Consider the following 24,469-nt stretch of genomic DNA (forward strand, 5'->3'; position numbering starts at 1 on the left):
AGCAGGCAGGAAACAGCCATTAAACTAAATGATCCATGGGCCTGACCCCAGCCTTGACCCGTGTGATTGTGAGCAAACTCAATCAGCAAGGTCAGCACTAACATGATGTGACTCCTAGAGAAGTTTTTCTCCTTGACTTTGTCTGATTTGAGCTATTAGAGCCTGCTAAAACCGGTTAAGAGGTCGTGGTTATATCAATTTGTGTGTGTGTATGTGTGTGAGAGAGGAAGAGAAAGAGAGTGGGAGCAATTTTTTAGTGTGTTTCGACAATGCCCAACCCATTAAGGGCCGAGTATTTTCAAGGGAATAGAAACTTACAGAAGTGTAACACATGTTTGATTCCCAAAGCCCCAGTGCAATAATTCTTCACATATGAATTACTAACAGATCAAATCGAGTTGTACTGGATCACACCAGCTACAGTGGAATTACAGTCTTTGGTGATGTTGATGCACAAATACCATTAATTCTATAATTAAGTTTCTTTGACAAAAATGAGCACTTGTCATGTTTTTTCTTCTTCGTCTACGAAGGTTAAAAGGAGTGAAAAAGCAGCTAACTAACATTTTACCTGTTTACAAAGTTCACAAAATAAAAAAGCAACTGGCCACAATTAGGAAAATAAAAATATTGATAAGATTAGCTGTTTGTGACCGTCAGCGCGAGGACGTAAAGCGGCATCACCTTTGTTTTTTGTTTTGGGTGGGGAGGTCCTGATCTGAGCCTAATACAGTGAATAGATACCAGCACAGAATACAGCAGATGGGATTTGAACCCAGGATTACACAGGGGAATCAAAGGCCTAGTGACTCACACATACTCACACCCACACACCCAACTCCTAAAATTATTCCCTTTTTTGGTGTTTATAAGTCTTGATTATCAGTAAATCTTACTAATAGGTCTTTCGTGTTTCGGGAAGAGCGTGTTTGTGGCACTGCAGTGGTAACTGGATTCTGCTTTTTAGGAAGCTGTTGATGTGATTTAGATCTGTTTTTGTTGCTACTGTGGACACAAGCAGATCTAATGGCTTTTGAATCCCATTGTCAATTACTAATAACTGGCTGTTTCTATTTGAAACAAGAGTGTAAATTCTATTTGTCCGCAGGTGAGTGTACACATGTTGCCCCTTTCTTTAACGTTGAACACCCAGGATCCAAATCCTGGCAGCTCTAGTTGATGGTGGATTAAAGTGGATAAATAACCTTTTATTTCTATTGTTAAAATGCTTTCTGTGTGTTAAAACCCAGGACTGCAGCTCTGTGCACAGCAACGACAAACACAATTATAGTTAAATTTCACGTTCACTGAAAGCTTTGGAGATTCTTCGAGAAAAACGTCATGTGTCCCGTGTTTACATGAACAAACACGACGGTTAAATTTTGAAATTTCGATGGTAGGAACCAAGATGGTGGAACTACTGAGGGGTGCTGGGAGTGACGGGGCTGTTGTACAGCTTCGCCTCCCGTACTTTGAAACATAGGAGTAAAGAGCCCCCTTGAGGATCTAAAAATTACCTACTTTATACACAACTAGTGCCTCTAAACTGCAGAGACATGGTGGTGTCAAACTCTCCTCGGGCTCGACGCAAAATATTTTACCAAACATTTAAAGAATATGAAATACGTGGGATCAGAGAGAGGAAGTCCGTCAGCCGAGTGTCTCAAAATATGCACTGGCAATTAAATACTGGACTGAATGATAGTGATGCAATACGACAATAAATCCTCTCTAAGTTCTTTAAAACATGGTGCAAGTGTCTGCGTCGAGACAACATATTTCGGCTGTGATTTTCGTGCCACAAAAGACAGAGAGCTGGTATGAAGAGGACATGCTTGACCCAAACCAGAGGTCTGAGATCTTCTCTGGTACTTTGTCTCCCCCTGCAGTCACAACTGAATAAAGCCAGAAGGAGGAGGCCATTAAAGACAGAGTGAGGTGCTGAAATTGCTGCAAAAAGTGGGAAAAATAGCCAAGTACAACGAAGATATTCAAATGAATAACAAGCTGATAAAAAGCAGTTTTGTCTGTGTGTCGTTTTCTAGATGAATCATGAACTCATGAGGACAGCAGGTCGTGTAACTTCTCCTTTTCGGCTTTGTCAAGTTTACTCACAGGGGTTGTTTTCGAAACCTTTTTCTGGTGACACTGCGTATCCATTTTCTCAACATCTGCAACATGTTTACTGCTCAAAATCCGTATTTCAACACCAAAAACATAAATCCTATTTACATAAAAGGAATCTTTCTCACAAGACATTTATGTACCTCATGGCGTTGCTGAAAATACAGCCCTCCCTTCATCTGCTCTCAAAAAGGTTCAAGATGCTTCAAAGACAATAATTGCTCAAAAGTGGAATTGTTGCTCTGCAACATGGGAACAATTTCCCTCTGTCATCTTTTCGGGTTTCATGGATGCTCAGAACAGTGTAAATTGGATTTGATTACAAAGTAGTTTCTTTTACTTGTGTCATAAATACTCCTTTTGCCTGTTAACCCCCGGGGGGAGTTTTTTGTTTTTTATCTGCTAACGCTCCGAACTCCCTTCGTGGTGCAGGGGAGCGATATTCATTTCACCAACCACACTCAGATTTCTGGTGCATTCCAGCATGCGTTTTGCCCCATTACACATACAAGCACCATGTGTTTGTCTTGACGTATTAAAGTCTAAACAATGCCTCTGACATTGCGGTGAGGCTTGGAAGCCACTTGAGTTGCACGTCGCTATGTGCCAAAATTGCCCATAGGCACTTGTCTGACCTAAACAAATTAAACCCATCAGGGTGTCTCAATAGATCAGAGACACACACGATATATAGGACCAAGGTCTTTGATGCACGTCTTTCCTCATCTAATTAAAACTCAAATGTGATACTTAAAGGTTAAGGCTGGTGCTATTTTATATTTTTGTTACTGTCAACAAATCCTGTGAAAAGACCAAAACAAGCAGCATGTCAGGAAGAGTTTGATTTGTTTTTAAAGCTGGGTGATTTTCTAAAAAACAGCTGGATACTATAGATTTCAGGAAAAGTCTGTTCAAACGTTTGCTGGGGACGACTTTAAGGTGAGGATTAATACGAGCGTTTACAACAAGGCAGGTCTCTGTGTTCTCTGTAATGAAGGAACATGTCACTCACTGATGTGTTTTAATAGTCTTTGGACGACAATGGAGCTTAAAAATAACGTCAAAGTTGCAGGTACAAGACGACACATTATTATCACAATACTTTACTTTTTACAACTGGAAGCGAAGGGAAGGAGACGCTGTAACTCTCAGCATTAAAGGAAGAGCTGTGAAAACACGAGCCATGGATTATTTCTGCTTAAGGAGACTAATGTGTTTTAAAGTTGACAATATTTGTTTAAACTCTACTTTAATAGTCAGTTTTCTGTTCATTTGTTATTGTCTGCTATTGCCCTTATAAATGCAGAGTAAATGTGCACGTCATATGTAGTGACAGTGGTTTAGCCTTTGGGTGTTCTTGCATGTTTTTCTCAAATGGTCTCGTTATTACTGATGACAGCAAGAGAGCACTGGGTATTCTTTAATTTATTATTCATTGTTATACTTCAGGCTGTTTTTTTCACTATTATGTGGCAACTAAATTGGCTTTCAGGGACATAAAAGACCTTCACTGTTCCACAGTATAATATTATTTCAAGTGTTAAGAGTTTGTGACTGTTTGTTCTGAGAATCATTTTAATATAAGAAATCGTTTTTGATTTTTGTTTCTGACTGCTGATTATATTACTGAAGATGTTTTATTTGCTGTTAGTTCAATCAGTTTTACTGGAGCACAGCTAAAACGCTGTCAAAAAGACATTGTATTTTTGCTCAGTGAATTAAAATTTTTACAGAATTTGAGAATACGACGACATACATGAACATTAAATTTTAGTTAAACAAAAAGAACAAAAGCTCAGCATATAAGAGATCACAGAGTCAGGTTATAATGGCCATGCTGTTCACCCTCATGAAATTAATTGGAAGCTAAGAGTCAGCTGATAACCAAACAGCTGTGAATGAGCCGATGATTGTGAAGCATGAACGAAGCGGCTGATACAAATACAACCTCAGTGCTCTGCCTGAGGTTCAGTGTGCTTTCTAAAAAGTACGAATGCTTTTATAATCTGAGTTTTGGACCAGCACTGTAACACAAAATATCACTAAGCTGTATGAATGTTTCCTCCTGAATTTCAGAGAAATTCACGAGCTGTGTAGCACCTTCAGCTTCGTGGAGAAGGACTCGGCTTTCGACACATTCACCTTCGAGTCCTGCTATTGTAAAGAAAACCGCAGCTCGTGATGAATTATCAGACGCTAGTATTATGATCAGTAGCACCCGTTTCCTCGACAACCACTCAGGGATCCTGCTGAGGATTCTGGGCTCAGGGACAAGATAGGCCCAAAATCCCACAGAGCCGTAAGACACCATTATTAATCTGGAGTTTTTAGGCAGCCGTCCAGCTTGAGGCCCTTCTGCGTCACTGCTCCAGTTTCTCCCTGCCTGTCTCCAGCCCCGTCACTCATCACTGTGATGTGGACGACGCTATCAAAACCATTCCTGCCACAACTCTGACATTTGTCCCGATGGGTTAAAAAAAAAAAAGGGAAAAAAAGTGGTGTCAGTTTTACAGCCACCGTCATCACTGATCTGATGTCCTGTTCAGCAGTGAAATAAATTCCTGTGCAGCCCCACACTTCCCATGTCTCCCTGTTCACCTCGTCTTCTGCACAAAAATATGAAAAGAAACAGATATCGCTGCGCGAATGCCAGGACAGTGAGTGCACACTGCTTAAGTGCTATCTTGGCTTTGGAAATTGTGGTTTAGGAGGATTATTTTGACAGAAAGAGAGAGGGAGAGGGGGCAAGGAAGAGACAGGGAAACTGAGTAAAAGGGGGTTCTGCCTCTGCTGCCCCCGAGCCAGAGACATTATCTGTCAGTCGTCCACTGGAATGGCTGCAGACTGAGTTCCTGTGACGCGGCTTCAACAGCCAAGACGGTCCAATTTAGTGGCGAAGCTGCTTCTCATTCTTTACAACACTAGGTGTATCTGACTGCAGCTATAGTTACACACAGTCTGAGTGGGCACGAGGATCAGGCCAATCTTATAACAGCCAAAGAATGAAAGGTATTTTATTCTTTTATTCTCCAAATCACTGCTATCTCTCAAAATGCTCTGCTGGCAGCTGCTGAGAATTTAAATTAAAGGTTCACGTCCACAATACTACCCTCAATAATTTTCTAGGAGAAGGTCTCACTTTTGTTCGGATGATTGATATCTCATTTTGGAACAAATTTTATTAATATTATCTCCTTGTGGTTATTTGCTCAGCTCAAGTAAAGCTCATAATGTCTCCATTTTCAGCCTCCAAAACGTCAACAGCAAGCAAAGAAAATATGCACTTTGTCCTCAGTCCACTCTGTGAAGTAGACCTATAAAACACTCCAACCTTTGAAGGTCCCTTAGAATTGAAGAGGAACATCCTCTCCCATTGTACTTTTTTACTCACTTCAAAGTACCACAGCAAACAGGGAACTGTTTGCAGGGAACATCTTTAAAAGGAAGAAAATCCTTAATGGCCTCTCTGTGTAATTACACTTAGGCACCTCAAAGACTATGTGGGTTTAACAAGAACAATCACCATGTGGAAAAATGTGACATGTATTCTAACAGAGCAATCAGAAAATGCAACTTTTCCTGGTTCCTTTAAGGAGATACTGCACTGATGTTTAGTCAGACGTTCTGGGATGATGACGTTTTCCTTCGTGCCACCACATGAGGGCGTATTGTTAGTGATGCACAAGCAGAACACAGAGTAAGAGCTGAAAGAGCACAGAGTCTGATCATCTGGCAGAGAGAGTATCTGCCCGACTGACGGGCCAATAAGTGAGAAAGTGAAACTCCAGCAGTACAGAGCTGAGCTGGAGGTTTAAGGACTGCAAAGAAAGAGAGAACTTCTCTATTTATATTAATAACAAATAACATCATAAAGGAAACAGATGGCTGCAAGTAAAATTATGAACATTATTGATTTGTTTTCATTACTGATTCATCATTTGTCTATAAAATGTCAGAAAGACTAAAAAAGGCAATCTTATCTTCCCCATGTGACTTTTTCATCAGTCCAAAACCCAAATGTATCCATTTTATTGCCGTATAAGACAAAGATAAGCAGCAAATTCTCACATTTCAGAGGTTGGAGCCAATAAATCTTTGGCACTTTTGCTTGAAAAGTGACTTAAACGATCAGTCGGCTGCTTAAATTCAACAAATTACTTGGTAAATTCTGATGATATCACTTAAGAAAAAGAGAAGAAAACTTATTCAACTGCCACTGTCATTCTCTTATTTAGAGACAAAACTGAGAATGTGAAGTGTGTTGACAATATGAGAGAGAAAAGTAATTCTCCATGTAAAATCCTTGACTTTTGGTTGGCACCACTGCAAAACTGTACCTAGAAGGTCACAGGTTTGATCCCACAGGTGGCAGTGCTGCATAGCCTCCCCGCAGCGAAAACCCAAAATGCAAATATTGACAATTCACACTGTGTCTGGTGTCACCAAGGTAACAACTCAGAGCATCAACAGAAAAGAGATGCATGGCTGGCAGAGGGAGGGAGGGAGAGAGGGCTTGGGGGGGTGGGGTTGGAGGTTAGGTAGGAGGTGTGTTGGGGGGTGGGGACACAGTGGGGACGCGGGGTGGCAGCGCTCATCCCGGGGGCTGGTGCACCGGGAGAGGCCACTGTCTCCCACCCTTTCAATGCCACAACGGTCTCACTTTCGGAGACGTGAGCGGCACGCATCGGACACCCGGAACCCCAACTGCACCTCCACACCCTCCCCTTCTCTCTCTCTCTCTCTCTCTTTCTCTCTCTCTGTTTCCCACCCAGTCCTCTATCAGCCCAGGTGGCAGAGCCTCGCACTTCGGCCGAGGGATGCAGCCTCTCATCTCCCAAACACATGGACAGCGGAGCTTGGAGCTGCCGCAGCGCGCCACGGCTGCACTGAGCTGAAGACCACCTCTCAACGGCGGAGAGAGAAGGAGACGACACTCCACCCCCCCGCGTTTAGCTCCTGGACTTCACATAAAGGATATACTTTCACACCTCATCCTCTTTTTTTCTCCTTTCTTCATCTTTTTTTCCCCTCAAACCGCAAGAGTGCAGCACAAGTGGTGTTCAATGCGCAACCATGCTCATCATCTCGTCTCGCAGTGCGCTGCTGTCCGTCTACTACCCACAGATCTTCCTCATCCTCACCAGCGGTAGCTACCTGTAGGTTTCTTTCACTATAAATGCACTTGCTCTATTTAATCATCAGTCAGTTTGATTTGAAGCTCCCCTGACACGTGCAGGTGGTTGTTCCTTACGCGCAAAAATTGGCCAATTACGCACCGGGAAACTGGATAGTCAGCTTAGATCGCATGTAGGAAGCATCATTTAGTCGTTAACAGGGTTTTAATACAACAGCAGAATGTGCAACATGTTTCTACACTTTAAAAAGTTCGAGTTTAACTTTGCCACATGAAGTAAACGGCTATATTTTTCATTTTTCTTGTGGTTACATTTGGTTCTCGTCTGGCAGAAAGATTATTTTGGAAACGGAAAAAATGTAACTTGGAATATCCAGTCGGCCAAAATTTAGGAAACATTGGTAGGAAATGCGTGACTTGTGTCGTTCAATCAATTTAATTTCATTCCACAATGGAATCACAGGCCAGCACGGAACAAGAGCTGCAGATTTTTCCCCCATAACGCGCAGGTTATGTCATGTTCATTCTAATATCGTGGCTATAAATCGACTGCTTATAAAGAAGTGAGTGAAGATTTGGAAGAACGAAGCCAATATTTAATCTACGTGAGTTTTAACGTGGGCAGCTGATGAGATAACCTGCTCTTATGGATTTACACATTGAACCAGAACCACTTAGTCACGGGAGCAACCTCGCCAGACAAGTATAATATGAAAGCAGCATATGGAAAAGAGGACAATTGGACAACTTCATGGCCCCCACTCCTCCCACCTATACAAGCAGGCCAGTGTAATGAGCTCCTTCTTATGACATTAAAAGACCCAGGCCCTCACAGAGAGGATGATTGCTGCACCATACATGCCTCTCATTCATAACAAGGGCAGGTCCTGAAACCTAAAATAGCTGTGGTGGTTCATGTTTTCAGCAACAGAGAGAGAGATAGAGGCAGACAGGAATGAACTGGGTTTAGACTCATTTCTATGATTAACTATTGTTCTCTTTCATGTCTTTATGAAGCTCCATTAACTAACACATGATGTGATTTGGGGTATGATGCAGAGTATGCTCTTACTCTCTTGGTTTATCTTCCTGACATGTACACGGACAGCTGAGTAATGTTCAACCAGGGCACAGAGTTAAATCCAAACTATATGTTAAGTGTTGGCAGGTACATTTCTCTTATCTGTTCTCCCTTTTCCAAACAGAATTTGTTTTGTTTAAAAAAAACAACAACCTGGAGCCGCTCTTTCCTCTGTCATTAATCTCCCTCTCTCTGCCTATAGGGCGCTGTCCTCTGTGGTAGCTCTGGGTGCGAACATCATCTGCAACAAGATACCGGGGCTGGCCCCCCGTCAGAGGGCCCTCTGCCAGAGTCGCCCCGACGCCATCATTGTCATCGGCGAAGGCGCCCAGCTAGGGATCAACGAGTGTCAGTACCAGTTCCGCTACGGCCGGTGGAACTGCTCGGCCCTGGGCGAGAGGACAGTCTTTGGACAAGAGCTGAGAGTAGGTCAGTCTGATTTGAAACTCTGATTCTTTAGATTTCTTTAAGGGGTTTTGAATGTTTTTACCTCAATAATGACAAAAGAAAATCAGAATAACAGGCTGAGTGAGGGCAGAGGTTTTAAATTAAGTTTTACTGGGGCAAAACGTTTAGTTTTTGGGGCATTTTCTCATCTTTATTAGTGATTTTAACAGTAGATAAATGACAGGAAATGAGGGCAGAGAGATGGGAAATGATATGCAACAAATCTTCAGCTTGAGTTAAATTAGGGACACTGCAGTTCATGGTTGCTTTAATCGCCCAGGCCACAAAACTGTTTTTTACCCTCATAAACGTGCACTAAAGTTGATCCTAGGACTGTGGACCTGTGGGTTAGCAGCTATGTTAACTGGACAATCTAAACCAAACTGAGCTGTGTAGCCTGATTTCCCAATCATGAAAACTCAGAGTGCGTTCAGGTGCCATCCAGCTGTGCGCTCTGACATCAGCCTGTCTCCTCACTCGTCTCGTTTCATCCTCAGAGCTCCTGTAAATCTTGTCAGTGACATGAGAAAAAGCTGAGCTCAACTAAAGCGACATGAAACAGAATTCAAGATGGGTGGCAAAACTTTGAACGACGGCATTTCTGTTTGGATGAGCCGCAGATGCAAAACCCGCAACGAATTCTCTGCCTTGTTGAGACGCTAAAACACACAAAAAAAAAGTCCAACTCCAAAGGCTTTGCTAGCGTCCCCAAAGGAGGCTCAGTCTGCAGCTGATGTGTGGAACATCACTGTGCTTGCTCGCAACACACTGTCACAGCAAAGCAGTCGTAAATGGAGCGTGAAGACTTCCTTATGAAGCATGGTCTAAGGCCTATCTGGGTGTGCCATCTTCTGAAAGCATCTACGACCGCGATCTGTAAACACAGAAACTAACACATCTCCCTGGTTTCAGGCAACATTCTTTTTTATTTCTCACAGAAGCCTGTTTTCTCCTAATGTGAACCTCTTATATAAATTGTATTTCAGTCCGAAATGTTTTGTTGCGGTCTTGCTGTGGGTTTGGATCCATGTTTAATCTAGCAGCTCTGGGAGCAATCACTTTCTTCTACACGGGAGACAGGCAGACAGACGTCTGGATCCCTTTATTTCTTTTGTCAGAGGAAATGTCTCTTTTCTCTTGTGGTGTGTAAACGAGCTCAGAGAGACACTTTGGGCCCAGCTTTGTTCCTCATGTCCTCTTCATGAAGACGGTTTTACCAAATACAAGCTTTCAGTAAGACCAAATCTAATTAGAGCTGTATAAAAACCAATTAAAGGCTTGTAACTAAGGGTGTAGAATGTGTCAGACGTCCAGGCATCCTCGTGGATTCTTCTTTGAATCAATCACCTTCCTCGTCTCATTTTTGTCCATTTTTTCGATCTTTCAAAATGGACACGTAAAGCCAGGACCGTACCCCTCCCTCCCTCTTGTGTCGCTAATATACCATCCGCCACTTCATTTGATTGACCTGCCAGGCCTGTGAACTCATTAAGCATTGAGAAAGACCAGAGAGATTCATGCTAACCACTAATTGGAGTCAGCTCCAGCAGCTGGATGGCAACAATGGAACCCTGCATGCACTGCTGTACAATCAAAACAAATCACAGTGCGAGGAGATGGCTGTTTGGCTATTTCATGCGCCTGATGCCTTGAGAAATGCTCACCATACAATATATCTGAATGGGTCGTGGATTTAGCCTGATGAGAGAAGACTTCAGAGTTTGTTATGAGTTATGGACCGGGGGAACCGCAGGCCCAATGGTTTCTGCGAGTGAGTTTGTCAGGTTGGAAAGGAGCCATTAGAATCGCCTCTACCAGAGACGCCATGCATTAATACTCTGGGCTGTTGAGAAGAGCGAAGGCCCAGCATTATCCTGATTGGAGAGGAGGTATATCCTGTTACCAATTGTTGTGCCAATAAATTCATTTCCCCCTCCACGCCATAAATATAAATGTGTTTATTCTGAAGTTCAAATGGTGACATGCTGCACAAAGGATTGGAAATGGGCACATCTCAGTCAAGCCTGGCCACAGATTATTTCAACATGTAACACAGCAGTATCATTTGCTGTAATAATGCGGACCGCCTAAGACAGACGCAGAATGACACTTAAGCCGCGTGAGAAATTCCATTGATGAAAAACATTAAGACGCAGCAACTCCACAAGAGCCGATCCAGAATATAGCTCCTCCAGTCAGCCAGTAGATGTCACTTGTGTTTTCTTCACTACGTTGATTATTGTTCTAACTGTGACCGACTACTGATGCAGATCAGACATATGAAACACGGCAGAGAGGAGAAAAGAGAGCTACAATCTGTTACTGTGTTGATAAATAGAGGGAGAGTGAGATTTCTTCTGCTGAAAGCTCCTCAGGTCAAAGTACTGAAGTAGATTGAAGACTGTTGATAAACACATACATCATAAAACGACAAAAGAGCTACTCAACCAATCAGTTCCTTTCCAATTCAGTGACTTTAACTTGTCAGCCAGTAATAGCAGCGGTTTAGTGCTGCACTTTAATAAATGCTCTTGAATCCAGGCCCTGACCACCCACCGTCACTCTGTACTTGGTTTCATCCACCCGTCAATCTCATCAATAATCTCATCAGTAGCCATGACTTAGCAGCTCCCTGGTGTTGTGTTGAAGTGGGTCTCCCCAACACACACCCACACTCTTTGTTAAGGCATGACGTGGCCAGCCTGGTATCACCAAATGGCGTTATGAATAACACGCCAATTTCCTGAAGTCATTTTGGCGTTATCGCTACGCATTTTTAGCTTCATGTCACGCTTCGTCATTTCTCGACTTACTAAAGCCCTAACCCGCCGGGTAAACAGGGGAATGTGTTATCTGCACGCAATCCCATGAGATCACATCAGACATCCTGCAAAAGTCCCTGTGTAAAACCAATAGCTCCAGAATATCATCATCATAACTAATTAGCTGGAATAAGTAAAAATACCTGCGTGGCAGGGCCTTTAAAAAACACAAAACTGATGCAGCAGAAGCTGAGATATCCTCAGTTTTAGGCCCTAGTATGGGTCAAGCTCCAGAAATGTTGGATCCAACAAGTCCAGTTGCGCAACTAAGTGGCATCTTTCATTTGACCCCGCTGTCTCCACAATATCCACTTATTTCAAACCCAACATCCTCAGTTCGAATCACAGGCTTTCTGCTAAAAATTTCAAGTCTCAAGCCAAGAAAACTTTGTACTGTTTTCATGGGCTGAGTAGCTCTCGCCATGACAAGTAAACTGCACTTCCTGTGTAAAATTGGTGGAGTATTCCTTTAATAAAAGAAAAAGCTGCTCAGTAAAAACAATAAGAGAACTTATTGGTCTCTTCAAATTGGATTTACTCAGATTCTTCTCTATTCTCTTCAGGCAGCAGGGAGGCAGCGTTCACGTACGCCATCACTGCAGCCGGAGTTGCCCACGCGGTGACTGCAGCTTGTAGCCAAGGCAACCTGAGCCAGTGCGGCTGCGACCGCGAGAAGCAGGGCTACCACGACCAGGAGGAGGGCTGGAAGTGGGGAGGCTGCTCGGCCGACGTCAAGTACGGAGTGGAGTTCTCACGGCGCTTCGTGGACGCCCGGGAGATCAAGAAGAACGCACGGCGGCTGATGAACCTCCACAACAATGAGGCCGGGCGAAAGGTAGTGCAAGAATAAATCACTAAATAAGAATGTTTAAAATAATGTCCATCTAGTCTAATTTTAAAGTGTATACGAGTAGAAATGATTAAACAAACTCCTGTACTTTACACTAGAGTGTTTTCATGTGTGAGTGTGGAAGTGTGACAGAAACAGGAGACTTGGCAGATACAGCAGCCAGATGTGGAGCTGTGCCACAGTCCTACAGTCCATTCACTGAATTACTACGCATTAAGTCAGGATAGAGGATATTACTGCAAGTTCTTCCTTTTCTCAGCTGCACTTCTGGACCAACCAAAGTCCCCCAGAATGTGACAGCCATTTTTAAAGGGGACAGGGATAATGCTCCGGACGAACAAGTCGCACGAGCTTTGTCACTCAAAAATGAATCGACTGGCACTCAGTCACCTGTCATTTTTGTCATCTGAAAATATTTATATGGCATAATAATACAAATCTGGCTCAGACCACATTGTAACTCTATATGTGCAGGGTTGCACAACAGCTCTGGTCAGTTTTCTCGGGCTGTCACGCCATTTTGTGGTCTGAGGAAAGGTAAAGATAATTAGAGACTACAGCTTTTGGGGTATGAGTTATTTTCCCCAGGTTTCTGACATAAAGTTGGCACACTGGTTAGTGTGCTGAAAGTTGAAATGCCCACAGAAAGCCTGGCTTAGCAGAAGAGGCCGATTCTAAGGCTGTGTGATTACTATTAACCAACTCAGGAAGACAAAAAGTTTTAAACTGTTGCTTTTGATTTATAAAGACCTAACCTGTACTCTTTCTGTGATCAGATCCTAGAGGAGCGGATGAAGCTGGAGTGCAAGTGTCACGGAGTATCCGGTTCCTGCACCACTAAGACCTGCTGGATCACCCTGCCCAAGTTCAGAGAGATTGGCTACCTGCTCAAGGAGCGTTACAGCGAAGCGGTTCAAGTGGAGCCTGTGCGGGCTTCGCGGCTCCGCCAGCCCTCCTTCCTGCGTCTCAAAGAGGCTCGGGGCTACCAGAAGCCCACGGACACTGACCTGGTCTACCTGGAGCGCTCGCCCAACTACTGCGAGGAGGACACGGCTACGGGGAGCACGGGGACGAGAGGCAGGCTGTGCAACGGCACCTCGACCCACACGGACAGCTGTAACGTGATGTGCTGCGGCCGGGGTTACAACACGCACCACTACACCCGCGTCTGGCAGTGCAACTGCAAGTTCCACTGGTGCTGTTTCGTCAAGTGCAACACCTGCAGCGAGAAATCAGAAGTTTTCACCTGCAAGTAGGGAACAAGGAAGTGAGGGCGACGGGTGAGGATGGAGAGAATGGACAAGGGCGGGAGGTAAGGGGATCTGACAAAGTGGAATTTGAAGTGAAGGACTTGGAAGTATTTATTCAACATTTTGCACATTTTGACATCCTATTTCTTTGAAGGAAGGAAAAAGACAGACGTGAGATGGAATATGAGGTTTGGAGAGTTTTGGGGAAAACAAACATGAACATTTCAGAAACATGTTTGTTTGCGTACTGACATGAAACAAGACATGTCGCAGGGGAAAGGATTTGATGTTCTCTTTTTGCCTCCAGCAAAGCAACACGTTGAAGACAACATCTCCCAAAAAAATGTAGCTTACAGACGTCACACATGAGAGAAAGGGCAACAAGGACTTTTGGGATCTTGACAAGACTTTTGTTGCGCGCTAACTGGAAGCTAAAGTGCTTCAGACTGCCGTGAAAGAACAGCAGCTCCTGATGAAGACTGAAAGACGGCAGTGGAATACTTTTAACTGTACGCTCACACTGTATTCTGTTTGAACACTGAAAATAAAACAAAATTATTTATGTAAAAATATCAAAACTTTCAAACTGTAAGTCTTATAGGACGGATAGCAAATCCAGCTGCGCTAATGTTTTTCCTCTTTTATGATCTTCAGTTGCTACTGATACATTTCATGCTGGGAGTAACGGCCACTAAACAGCTAAATTTCATTTTTATTCATTATCAGTGGCCAGCGGGGTACTTTGCTGTATATTCATTCTCTTTCTTTTGCACTCACATAGTCGCATTTCTTCCTTTTTTTCACTGAACATTAGAAATCTGGGGGGTTGGTGCTGACCTCTCTCTCACGGACATATTCCCCCCGGGGCCCAGACCCTTTGTTACACCAAGAGCCAAAGAGGCAGAAACCACTGACATACTATTTTAAGCATCCAACTTGTCAGTTTCGGCGAGCACTTACAACCCTGACTGTGTTTGCCGTTTTGTTTTCGGAGGGCTCTCGACTTGTGAGAAAAGCGTGTAAGCCTCAGTGGAACTCCATAGAGGTGCAATCAGGTTCAGATACATCCAGCGTTCCCATGAACAGCAGAGACGTGGAATTCCACATCGTGGCCTCTGCTTACACAAGGCCTTCCAGCGCGGTTTAGGCCTGCCTGGGTGGATGGCATGTGCCCCAACCACACAGAAGGGGGTATGAGAGGATCAAAGGCCTCAAAGCTATTTTTGGACAGCACCCTTAATGTATTCAGAAATGTTTATTTAGGCTTTATATAACTTACAAAACAATTTGAAGAGTATATTTTTATATGAGGAATGTGGCACTTTATGTCATTTATAGATGGGAAACAAAGTCACTATTTACCAGTGTTTTCTAATGTCATTGTATTCTGATTTGAGAGCTATAAATTATTTGGAATTTATGTCTTTGATCAAAGTTCCTCAGTTGTAAATACTCCACGTGTTTATCGCAGTAGCCCAGATTGTCCATCTCGATACGATCCTTCATGATTCAAAGTAGCTCACAAAAGTTGACTGACTCATCGAAGTGTTGCAAAGTCCAGGAAATCTTGTTAAGTATTTGAGTAAATACATGGAAGTTGCTAGTAGATAGTGCATTGGAAGTTTTCTGTGTTTCCGGTTGTCTTAATAGCGCTTTCGGTAACAAGGAGCAGCTAAAGGCGCAGTTATAACTTCAAATACAGCTAATTTAAGTTTATTTGTCCCGTGGCTAAAACAAAGTCTGAATCACTTACAAACATGGACAGTTGTATTTTTTCTTTTTTACCAATAAAATCTGAGCATCCTTTTATTTATGCCTATTGAGTTTTGTGTCACATCTGGCCTTTATTGGCCTTCTTCAAATCATTACAAAAAGCTGTTTGTCACACACACACAATACTTTATTAGGCATTAAGTAAACATATCATTTAACCGAGACATGAAGCATGTACTTTACACCCTGACATAGTGTTTTTGCTTCAGGTAAATATCAAACCAGAAGGCACAAATACAATATAGTAGAGGCCTACGGAATAAAACGCTGATATGGGAAACACAAGAACTTCTGGCCTTGACTGATGTGGTGCTAATGTGTTAGGAGGTGAACAGACGGCTGTGGCCATGCCACCTCATTCAGCCCGGCTGACTCGCACAGCCTCTTTCCTGTGGGGCTGAAAAGCATTGCAGCCAGCCAGTCGAGCGCAAGTAACAGCTGTTTTGTTAGCTGTCTGAAATCCTGGGGACCGGAACCACATAAGCTCCCTTCACTATACCGGAGGATTGAGGGGAGAGTCCAGCCGATTGTTTCAATACATTTTGTCATTAAAAATCAGAGGCAGAGCAAACAGGGTGGAGCAGGGTGTGGGCAGGCCCATAAAGCGCTGCATTGTTGAGGTGTCAGGACCGTTCAGCTTATCCAGCAACGGGAGGAGCAGGGAGGGATGTCATTCTGCAAACTAATGCTTCTGGTCTGATTCACTCGCTCGTTCATCCACTCACTCTTCGGACGCACACTTTCAGTACGCTCTCACCCATCGACTACTGCTCCGCGATCACTATCACTGATCAACAGAAGCACACACTCACACACATGCAGCTACAGCTAAAGAAGAAGTATTTACTAAATCTGTTTTAAAAAAAAAAAAGTCTATGCAGTGTCGTAAAACTCAAATACAGCTCGCTCGGAGCAAAGAGAAGCAGTCCAAGGTGCAAAACATGAACTCATCATGTGAGTTTAAAGGTAGTTAATGTCCTGTGACGCGTGCTGTAAGCCCTCATGCCTTATTTATCTATAGGACTGAGCAATAGGATAGAAAAAGAAGATCAAGAGTGAGAAGACGAAGAATAAGATGAAAGTCACGCGACTACACTGAGTATAAAACTCATTTCTGTTAGAAGCTTAAGAAGCGTTGCAAAAGCAAGCAGAGATACAAGCTCATGCTGTACTGCACTGATTTTAAATTACAAAACATGCATAGTTTGTTATTATTAGTTTTAGTATTGCATTCTGCACTTAGATGGTCTTAGTTTCTAATATTAATAATATTATGTCACTCTAGTTAAGCAGGTATTTTAAGCATTTGGAGGAGGAACAAAAAAGTCTTTGTCCCTCCAGCAAAGACACCACTGTTTAATTAGGTGAGGCGGTGAGGGGGTTGATTACATCATGTTTTGGTCATTCTCTGTTTCACAGTTACTGCAGAAGTCACTATGGGCCTGGAATTAAACCCCCAACCCCTGCTGGTAACATCAGTGTCAGTGAAAAGTGAAAAGCCCGGACACTGTGGTGCTCTTTGTCTTTGGATTAAAGCACAAAGCGTCAGCCTTGCCAAAAGGTACCAGCATGTGCTCGCCTGTCCCAGACTCTTCATTTCCCAGACTTAGGTCAAGACAGAACAAGAGCTCCTGACATCCTGACCTCTGTTTTTGTACCAGGGGGACCCCATGTGCCTTTTGTGTGTTAAGAATACTGTAAAGGCCCATCTGAGCATTAATATGGAGGTAGAAAAGTAAGTTATACATACTCTTCTGATAGAAATATCTAACTCGCTAAAGCGCTTTTTTGCTTACTATATTATGGTTTATGGCAGTGCAGCTGTCAGTTTTTCTGGACAGGCACAAAACTTATGTTTGATAGAGGATGAGTCATTCACCCACAGATAAAGCTGAAGTATTAGGTAACATTAAGTAGGCTTGTAGCACGATTAGAGTACATGTTCACACAAGCGCATGCACATGTACTTTTTTCCCTTCTAAACAATTACTTTGCATGAAAACCTGCTTGTGGGTTGAGGATCTCCATTCTCCTGGCTGCCTCTCCAAGGTTTTTATGAGTCTTTCCTCACAGGTTTGAGCAGCAAGCTCCCGTCGCGCTCCTCCACCAGGAAACCCAGCTCCCTGAGGGCAGAGTAGTCAGCGGGGCCGCGGCGCTCCAGCTCGGCGACCAGCTGCTGGTTCTGCGTGTTGTGTTCCAGGAGGTTCCTGATGGTGAAGATGGCCCACTGGCTGATGACTGGAGGCATCAGGTTAAGGGCAGCAACGCCAGAATTTTCATTTCAGAGGACTGCATACGTTAACAAAAACTAAACTAAACTAAACAAGACAGCTAAAATGTAGACTCTGGCCTGGTATCTGCCTCGGGTCGCTGAGTACGCAGACAGCCCAACAAACAAACGAGTTTCGCAGACAGGTTATGTTTTGTGATAGAAAACATTCTCAACTCACCCCTCTTAAGTTTCACGCATAAACCCAAAAAACGTTTTTGTTTGACAATCTCCCTCTCAACAGAAACATATACTGACACCGATGTGGAAAAGGTGGACAGCCTGTGTGTGTGTGTGTGTGTGTAAGCCTGAAAGGGAGGGGGGCATGAGGACAAAGGCTCAGCTCAGACTATTGACCTGGTTAAAAGACAGTTTGGCACAGTTCCCTCTCTTCAGCAAACTAATACCAAGTGGTAGCAGGACGTCCAGCGGGGGCTGAGTATGAGAACGACTCAGGGGTTGAAGCTCAGTGAATAACTATATTCTCTATCAGGGCACTAAAAGCACATCATATGTACACTCCCTCCAGTTAAAGGTCACGGTCTGCTGGCCGCTTAAGGTGCAATCGAATGCAAACCAACACAACAGTTGCCAGTGTGTCAAAGAAATTCAAGGGAGTAACAGTTTTACAGGCCACAGTTAGTGGTGGTGTTGTTGGATTGTATCGTACCGAGAAGCGTCAGTGGAGGCTGATAAAACATTAGGAACTTATCAAAATGCAATCTAATACAAAAGCACCACTGTGGGCTAAATAATTAGCATCGAATTGAATTAATCTCTCTGACACAGTGTCAAGAAAAACCGAACATTATACAGAGAGCTTCACCAAAACTGAATTTACTGCAGGGTGATTGTGTAAGGCTGCATGATATTGTTCTGACGTACAGTGAAACCAGCGCTTCAGTGTATTTAACAAACTCAAATTCAGTTTGAACGCTTCTAAAAACAAAAGTAGCATTTACCAGCAGCCCAAATGACTCACTGGATGAATCCCATCAGTTGACGCTGTTGAACAGCTGCAGGGAAAGATGAAGTAAAAGGTGGTGAACAAGGCTGTGTTCAAATTTCAGCACGTGTGGTCGGCCTGCCTGCGCACACTGCAGGAGTTAACCAGCCTTCCTGTGCAGCCAAGTGCCAGAATAAGAGACACAAGGGCTAATATAACTTCTAGGCATAAGTATAAACAATCATTTAAATAAACTGCTTTTCCACATCAAACAAAGGATACATGGGTTGTTGCTGTCAATGTTGCAGTTGTCCAAGATCAGGGGGATGCCTTCCAGTTCTCGCACCTGAGGAAAACAAATTCAGTGACAGACAATTAACTCATATAGGCGGATACATTTTTTATTTTATTTTATTTTTTTATATGTTTATTATGTCTGTATATGCCATTTACTGTGTTTCTATTACACCATGTATCAGGCTATTCCCTATTCATTGCTTTGATAAAACAACCTCAGGACAATAGAAAACTCGTAATTACATCTTTGAAAATGTAAGTTTCAAAGTTTCAAAACTTCCGTAACATTTTCAGAGCAACAGATGAGAGTAGTGTTAACAGGAACAGTAGGTTTTACTTCTACATAAACAGGTCTGATGTTCCTGCTTTCTGTGGTCTGAAAAAAACAAAAATACCACAAGCACAGATTGCCCATTCGCTGTCTCTATCTCAGCACTATTTAAATCTTACGCAGAGACAATTCGGTGAGTTGTAGGATTTGGTCAGGCGGTGCTGTCTGGCCACAAGTCACTATTTAAAGAGAAAACAAACTACAAATTCATTAAGGAAAGAAATGTACTCAGCCTAAGTGTCCCTGTCCTTAGCAGAGCCTCACGTTCATGCAAAAGCAACAGTGTGGTTGTGGGTTAGTCTGTGACCATCACAACAGGGTGATCTGCTCTGTATCATTTGTCTGATTCTATAGGCTTAATTATTGTCTTTGCTCACTGTTGCCCTCCTCCTGCCGCTGTGGTTACCCTTCAAATACACTGGTGGGAGCTGCAGAACACCACCAAGTGCTGAGTTTCAGAAAATGGAAATGTCATTTCAACTGTCAAAGAAACAAAGTCGCTGACTAGCACAAGCACCCAGGTCTGCATTTTCCACTCGCAGAGTGATTGTCTGAAGTTGCTTACATTATGTCCAAACCCATAAAGAGATGAAAAACAAGCGACTGGACCCTGACTTCAGCCCGGTACATGCAGTTCAGTGCTTTGCATGCACATCTTAAATTACAATCTCTCCCAAAGGTGAACAAAATGACATTTGGTTTACTGGAAGAGATCTCAGTGAAAACAGATATGGGGTGATTTCTGACCACTGACAGACCACAGATCAGCATCCATAAATATTATAGAGAGGCCAGCTGAGGGTGGCCATCCCACAAGCATTCCACAAATCTGTTTCTATTAAGTAGGACTGAGTCTATAATGTGCCATAGATAGAGGCCAACTCCTCCCCATCCACTTTATTATCTATCTGTTTTTCATGTTAATAGTGAGACGCTGACAGATGGCGATGGAGACAAACTGATAAAATCACGAGGAGGGAATGTTTCACATTTCAGTGCAAAACCAAGCCGTTGTGTTGAAAGACCTCGTAAGCTTGCAGTCACAGGAACACACAGTCTCACGCTCCATTAGATATTACACTAATTTGCACTTCTCGGTTATTCTCCGTCCTCAGGAGATCGTGTGGTTTGATACAACAGTCCATTACTGGAACTCTAAAGATGCTAATTTAGTGAAGAGAGACATGGTCTGTCAAAGCAAGACCAGCAGGGCCTCAGAGACCTCTCACTCTCTTCTTGACCTTTGACCCCATTGTGTTGGACTGATCAAGGGTGCTCGCTAAATCTTAAAGGGGCCCCAGATCCCATTAGAGGAGGGACACAGTGGATTAGAAGAGAAGAAAAAGTGGTAACTGTCAGTATTAGATTGAAAAATTGTTGTAAATCACTCCATACATTTCTCCTCTTTAAATTCCATATATTTTCCAAACCATAATTTCCTAGCACAACTGTAATAGAGCTGCAGTTATTTCCATTACTGAGTAATCTGACAGTTATTTCTACAACTGATCATTTAATCTATAATATGTCAGAACATAATGAAAAATGACCAGCACGAGTTCCCAGAGCCCACACTGACATCTTCTTCACTTCGACAGTATTCAACTTTAAGCACATGAATTATAAATATATAAATTCACTCTTCCAGCTTTACATTATTTACACCATGAACGTTGACAATTAATTACTTAATCTGTTTTTTCATCCATTCACCCATCCATCCCAAACCTTGTTCTGGTTGTTAGTATTGCTGTGACAGAGGTTTCCTATCAGTCGGATGAGGTGAGCCTTGAAGCTGATGACAGGAGAAGAGTCTCCGTCTCCACTGAAGGAGAAGTTCTGAGCAGCACTGAAAATATTCTTACTGGCCTTCCCTATGGCGTGCACCTGCTCCAGGAGCTCTGCAGGGAAAATGTAAAAAGAGGTGAAAAGCAGAAAGAAGATGTAGAAAAAGAGAAAAAAAAGATACTGAATTTACTTTTAAACCATTACAGCCAATTACTCTGATGGAATCTGATGTCTAGATGAATTTACTTTAGACATGTTTAAGTACCAATTAAGGGATTTGTGTCAAACATTGTTTTCTGTGGGTGAATTGATGGGAATCTGGATCTTCTACAGCACCGTGTCAAAGACTGCCTATGGTATGAAGAGACATATTTACCCTACGACGGCCAATTCTGGCCCACAGACTCCAGTTGTGGATCTGATCGGAGAGGCTGTGTGAGTGTGTGATTTCATTTACCAACAGTGGTCACTAGAAGGTCAGGGTGGTCCTGTAGGAACATGAACTGCCTGTTGTCTGAAGTCATCTCACACAGAACGTCCAGCAGACTGATCACTGTCAGCGCCTCCTGCAGGACCTACAGGGGATTACAACCAACAGGTGTCAGCCACACAAAGAAAGGATGTTTGAAATATTGCTTTGGGGGGAAAAACTGGCTCTTTGGCAGTGTTAATGTATTAAAAAATGAGAATGTGGACTTTTAAAATAAAACTGTAAAAAGTTTAAAATAGTTCAAATCAAAGTCCTTAGATGTGGTTTATCTGCCCGTCTGTACCTCATCACTGGAAGCAGAACCAGTGGCGAGTGTCAGCACAGCTCCACAACCTTCCTGGAAGGAGCTAGCCAGGAAACGAGCCACGCTGGCTGGAACGCCGCACTCCTCTGAGTCCTCCTCCCTCAGCTGGGCAAAGAGCAGCTCTAGCAGAGTAACTCTGAAAAACACAAATGCGTAGAACACCTAGTATTAATCATCATCTTTATCTATCTGTACTTGATATTATTCTGTGTGTGTGTGTGTGTGTGTGTGTGTGTTAACTTTTCTGGGTGCATCACTGGTTAACCAGAAGCAGAATCACAGGTCTGGATACACAAAAGTCTTTTAACAGAGATTTAACAAGACTGTCTTTATCAGCACATCAGTTTCTGTGAGAGATATTAGATCCATCCTGACACATCTTATTCATCTTTCTGCAAAAGTTAAGTACCTGTCATGGTGAGACATCCCTGAGTACATGTTCTCCACCAGAGCTGAGGACTTGAGGAAATGCTGGGTTGCAATGAGAACTCTGTAAATTCATAAATACCACATTAAAACTTCACAGCAGAAAATCAGTCAGGAATCCCTAAAAAAAATGAAACACAAACTGTAAACTCTTACACAATATTCTTACACACACTTACGTCCAGTCCAGATCAGGCTGAGTCCTACACAGCTCCATCACCCTCAGTGCCAGCTCGATGTTCTGCGGCTCAGACAGTTCTTCCACCTTGGCTTCATCCAGACACGTGTGGAAAACCATAGAGGCGTAGTTCACCGTCTTCTCATCATCAACACTGAGCAGCTGCCTGTTCACACATGTCTGGGTTTAGTCATTGTGAGAGCAAATACTTCAAATAAAGAAGTGCTGTTTAAATTATAATGATTTCACAATCTTCTAAAAATAGTGTTGTTTACGGGTGTGCCATTGTGTCACACACACAACTTACAGGAGAAGATTTGGGAAGCTCAGCTGCCAAATGTTATCTTTACACATTTGGTTTCCCACAGCTAAGTTACCGAGGAACTGGATTCCACAACGAAGAGCTGGAAGATGTGGCAAAATTAAGATAAACAGGTTAATATGAATAAGGTTCACTTTGAAGAACATCACATTTTATTTTGGATAAATGATCCGATTTAGGACTTACGTTCAAAGATGCCATCTCTGCTCTCCAAATTTGTGTTACGAAGGAAACTCAGAAGTTTCAGGGTTACGTCAACGAAACCAAGCTCCCTGGATGAAAAAGAGAATTTGATTATTTTGTGTTTACTGTATGTTTAGTTGATTCTTTGCTTATTTCTTTTGTAAAAGAAGTAAGGCAGGTGGACATAATAAATAAATTATGCAATCTAATACAATAGCACTGTAATAAAACCTACAATTTGGCAAATACAGTGTTGAATTCTTGTTCAGACGGTGTCAAAAATGTGTTGATTAAACTTGTCCGAGACTATACCATATAAATTAACTGGTCAAATATCTCAATAACACTGCAGAGTGTCTGGAGTTACCTGAGCAGACTCTGGTTGCGTGTGCTCTGGACGCAGGAGTTCCTCTGGGCCCTGAAGCACTCAGCAATCAACTGCAGCTGCAAGGTCACAGACTGTAGGTCCTCATCTTCTCCACTGGCAGCCTGCAGGTCCTCACTGAGCCTGGTCAGGACCTTCAGAAGACGGGAGAACGCCTGCTCTTCCACGGCATCCCTGAGACACACAACAAGGAAGAGGAAGACAGAAATTTGAATGTGTAGTGCAGTGCTTCCTAAACTGGGAGGGGGAATATGATGTGAAACATAAGTTTTTTTCATCGCAGAGAAAGGTGTAGCTAATGACAGTTAGCTTCCACAATTGCTGAGACAATGGCGTCAATAACTAACAGCTGTACCTATGCTTTTGCTGCTATGACAATTCAAAATGTCTGCTGTAAGTGATGTAAATAGCTATCGTCATTGTCAGTGTGTAGCAGGAGAGCCGTGTTGAATTAGCGTCTATAAACTGCGACGCTCACATAGCTGAATAAACATCCAAACCTACGTTTTATTAAGACAGTAACCAAATTAAATTAGCCTCAGTGATAGTAGATAACGAGCCAGTTCACTGAGACACGACATTTTGACACTTAACGGCTGGACATCGAGCTAGCTTAGCCGGTAAGCTAACACCCTCAGTTTCCGACCAAAAAAAAACAATAAATGACTTTGTCCGCACCTGAATTCCCTGTCCCGCAACGCAGCCGTAAATGTTTTCATAACCTGCAAGTGCTCGGGGCAGTGTTTTTCATTCAAAATGCCGGCGATAGACGCTGAGATGTCCAGGTTGCTGTTGGTGAGAGCTGCCATGTTTGCCTGCTTCAAGCGTGTGGGCGGGACTTCCGGAGAGAATCTCTGACGCGCTATTGGTCCAATCCGGGACGAAGGCGGAGTCAGAACATGTGCTGCTGTTTTCACTCAGTCTCCTGCCCACACACTGCTGTTACAGACCATGAGTGAGACATGTGATGGGTCAGTGCCGATGGAGAGAACCAGGAGTCGAAGTAGAGGGAAATGTTGTTGGGTTGTTTCTTATTTTAGGGGTGAGGAGGGTCATAGCACTTTATTTG

The 24,469-nt window shown here is 43.1% G+C and overlaps 2 protein-coding genes across 2 annotated transcripts; one reads left to right on the forward strand and one right to left on the reverse strand.

The window, feature by feature from the left end:
* The first annotated feature begins 6,631 nt into the window (after window positions 1-6,631).
* Window positions 6,632-16,528, forward strand: wnt7ba (wingless-type MMTV integration site family, member 7Ba). The gene is made up of 4 exons (XM_018687503.2): window positions 6,632-7,280; window positions 8,542-8,768; window positions 12,172-12,443; window positions 13,235-16,528. The coding sequence occupies exons 1-4, from the start codon at window positions 7,198-7,200 to the stop codon at window positions 13,712-13,714; spliced, it is 1,062 nt and encodes a 353-aa protein (XP_018543019.1). The 5' UTR covers window positions 6,632-7,197; the 3' UTR covers window positions 13,715-16,528.
* Window positions 15,585-24,253, reverse strand: atxn10 (ataxin 10). The gene is made up of 11 exons (XM_018687502.2): window positions 24,079-24,253; window positions 23,383-23,574; window positions 23,019-23,104; window positions 22,818-22,914; window positions 22,512-22,676; window positions 22,316-22,396; window positions 21,886-22,042; window positions 21,570-21,687; window positions 21,053-21,225; window positions 18,979-19,042; window positions 15,585-17,719 (listed from the first exon to the last, which is right to left on the reverse strand). Exons 1-11 carry the CDS (start codon window positions 24,207-24,209, stop codon window positions 17,535-17,537), a joined length of 1,449 nt encoding a protein of 482 aa, XP_018543018.1. The 5' UTR covers window positions 24,210-24,253; the 3' UTR covers window positions 15,585-17,534.
* Window positions 24,254-24,469: the final 216 nt, after the last annotated feature.

This window comes from Lates calcarifer, linkage group LG18 (assembly GCF_001640805.2).
Source record: "Lates calcarifer isolate ASB-BC8 linkage group LG18, TLL_Latcal_v3, whole genome shotgun sequence".
Lineage (NCBI taxonomy): Eukaryota > Metazoa > Chordata > Actinopteri > Centropomidae > Lates > Lates calcarifer.

Excerpts from the sequence above, each read along its gene's own strand:
- wnt7ba (XM_018687503.2), top strand. The coding sequence starts at position 7,198 with ATGCTCATCATCTCGTCTCGCAGTGCGCTGCTGTCCGTCTACTACCCA. Across the intron at positions 7,281-8,541 it reads CTCACCAGCGGTAGCTACCT|GGCGCTGTCCTCTGTGGTAG; the intron begins GTAGGTTTCTTT and ends CTCTGCCTATAG. Across the intron at positions 8,769-12,171 it reads TGGACAAGAGCTGAGAGTAG|GCAGCAGGGAGGCAGCGTTC; the intron begins GTCAGTCTGATT and ends TATTCTCTTCAG.
- atxn10 (XM_018687502.2), bottom strand. The coding sequence starts at position 24,209 with ATGGCAGCTCTCACCAACAGCAACCTGGACATCTCAGCGTCTATCGCC. Across the intron at positions 22,677-22,817 it reads AGCTTCCCAAATCTTCTCCT|GCAGCTGCTCAGTGTTGATG; the intron begins GTAAGTTGTGTG and ends ATGTGTGAACAG. Across the intron at positions 21,688-21,885 it reads GTTCTGCTTCCAGTGATGAG|GTCCTGCAGGAGGCGCTGAC; the intron begins GTACAGACGGGC and ends AATCCCCTGTAG.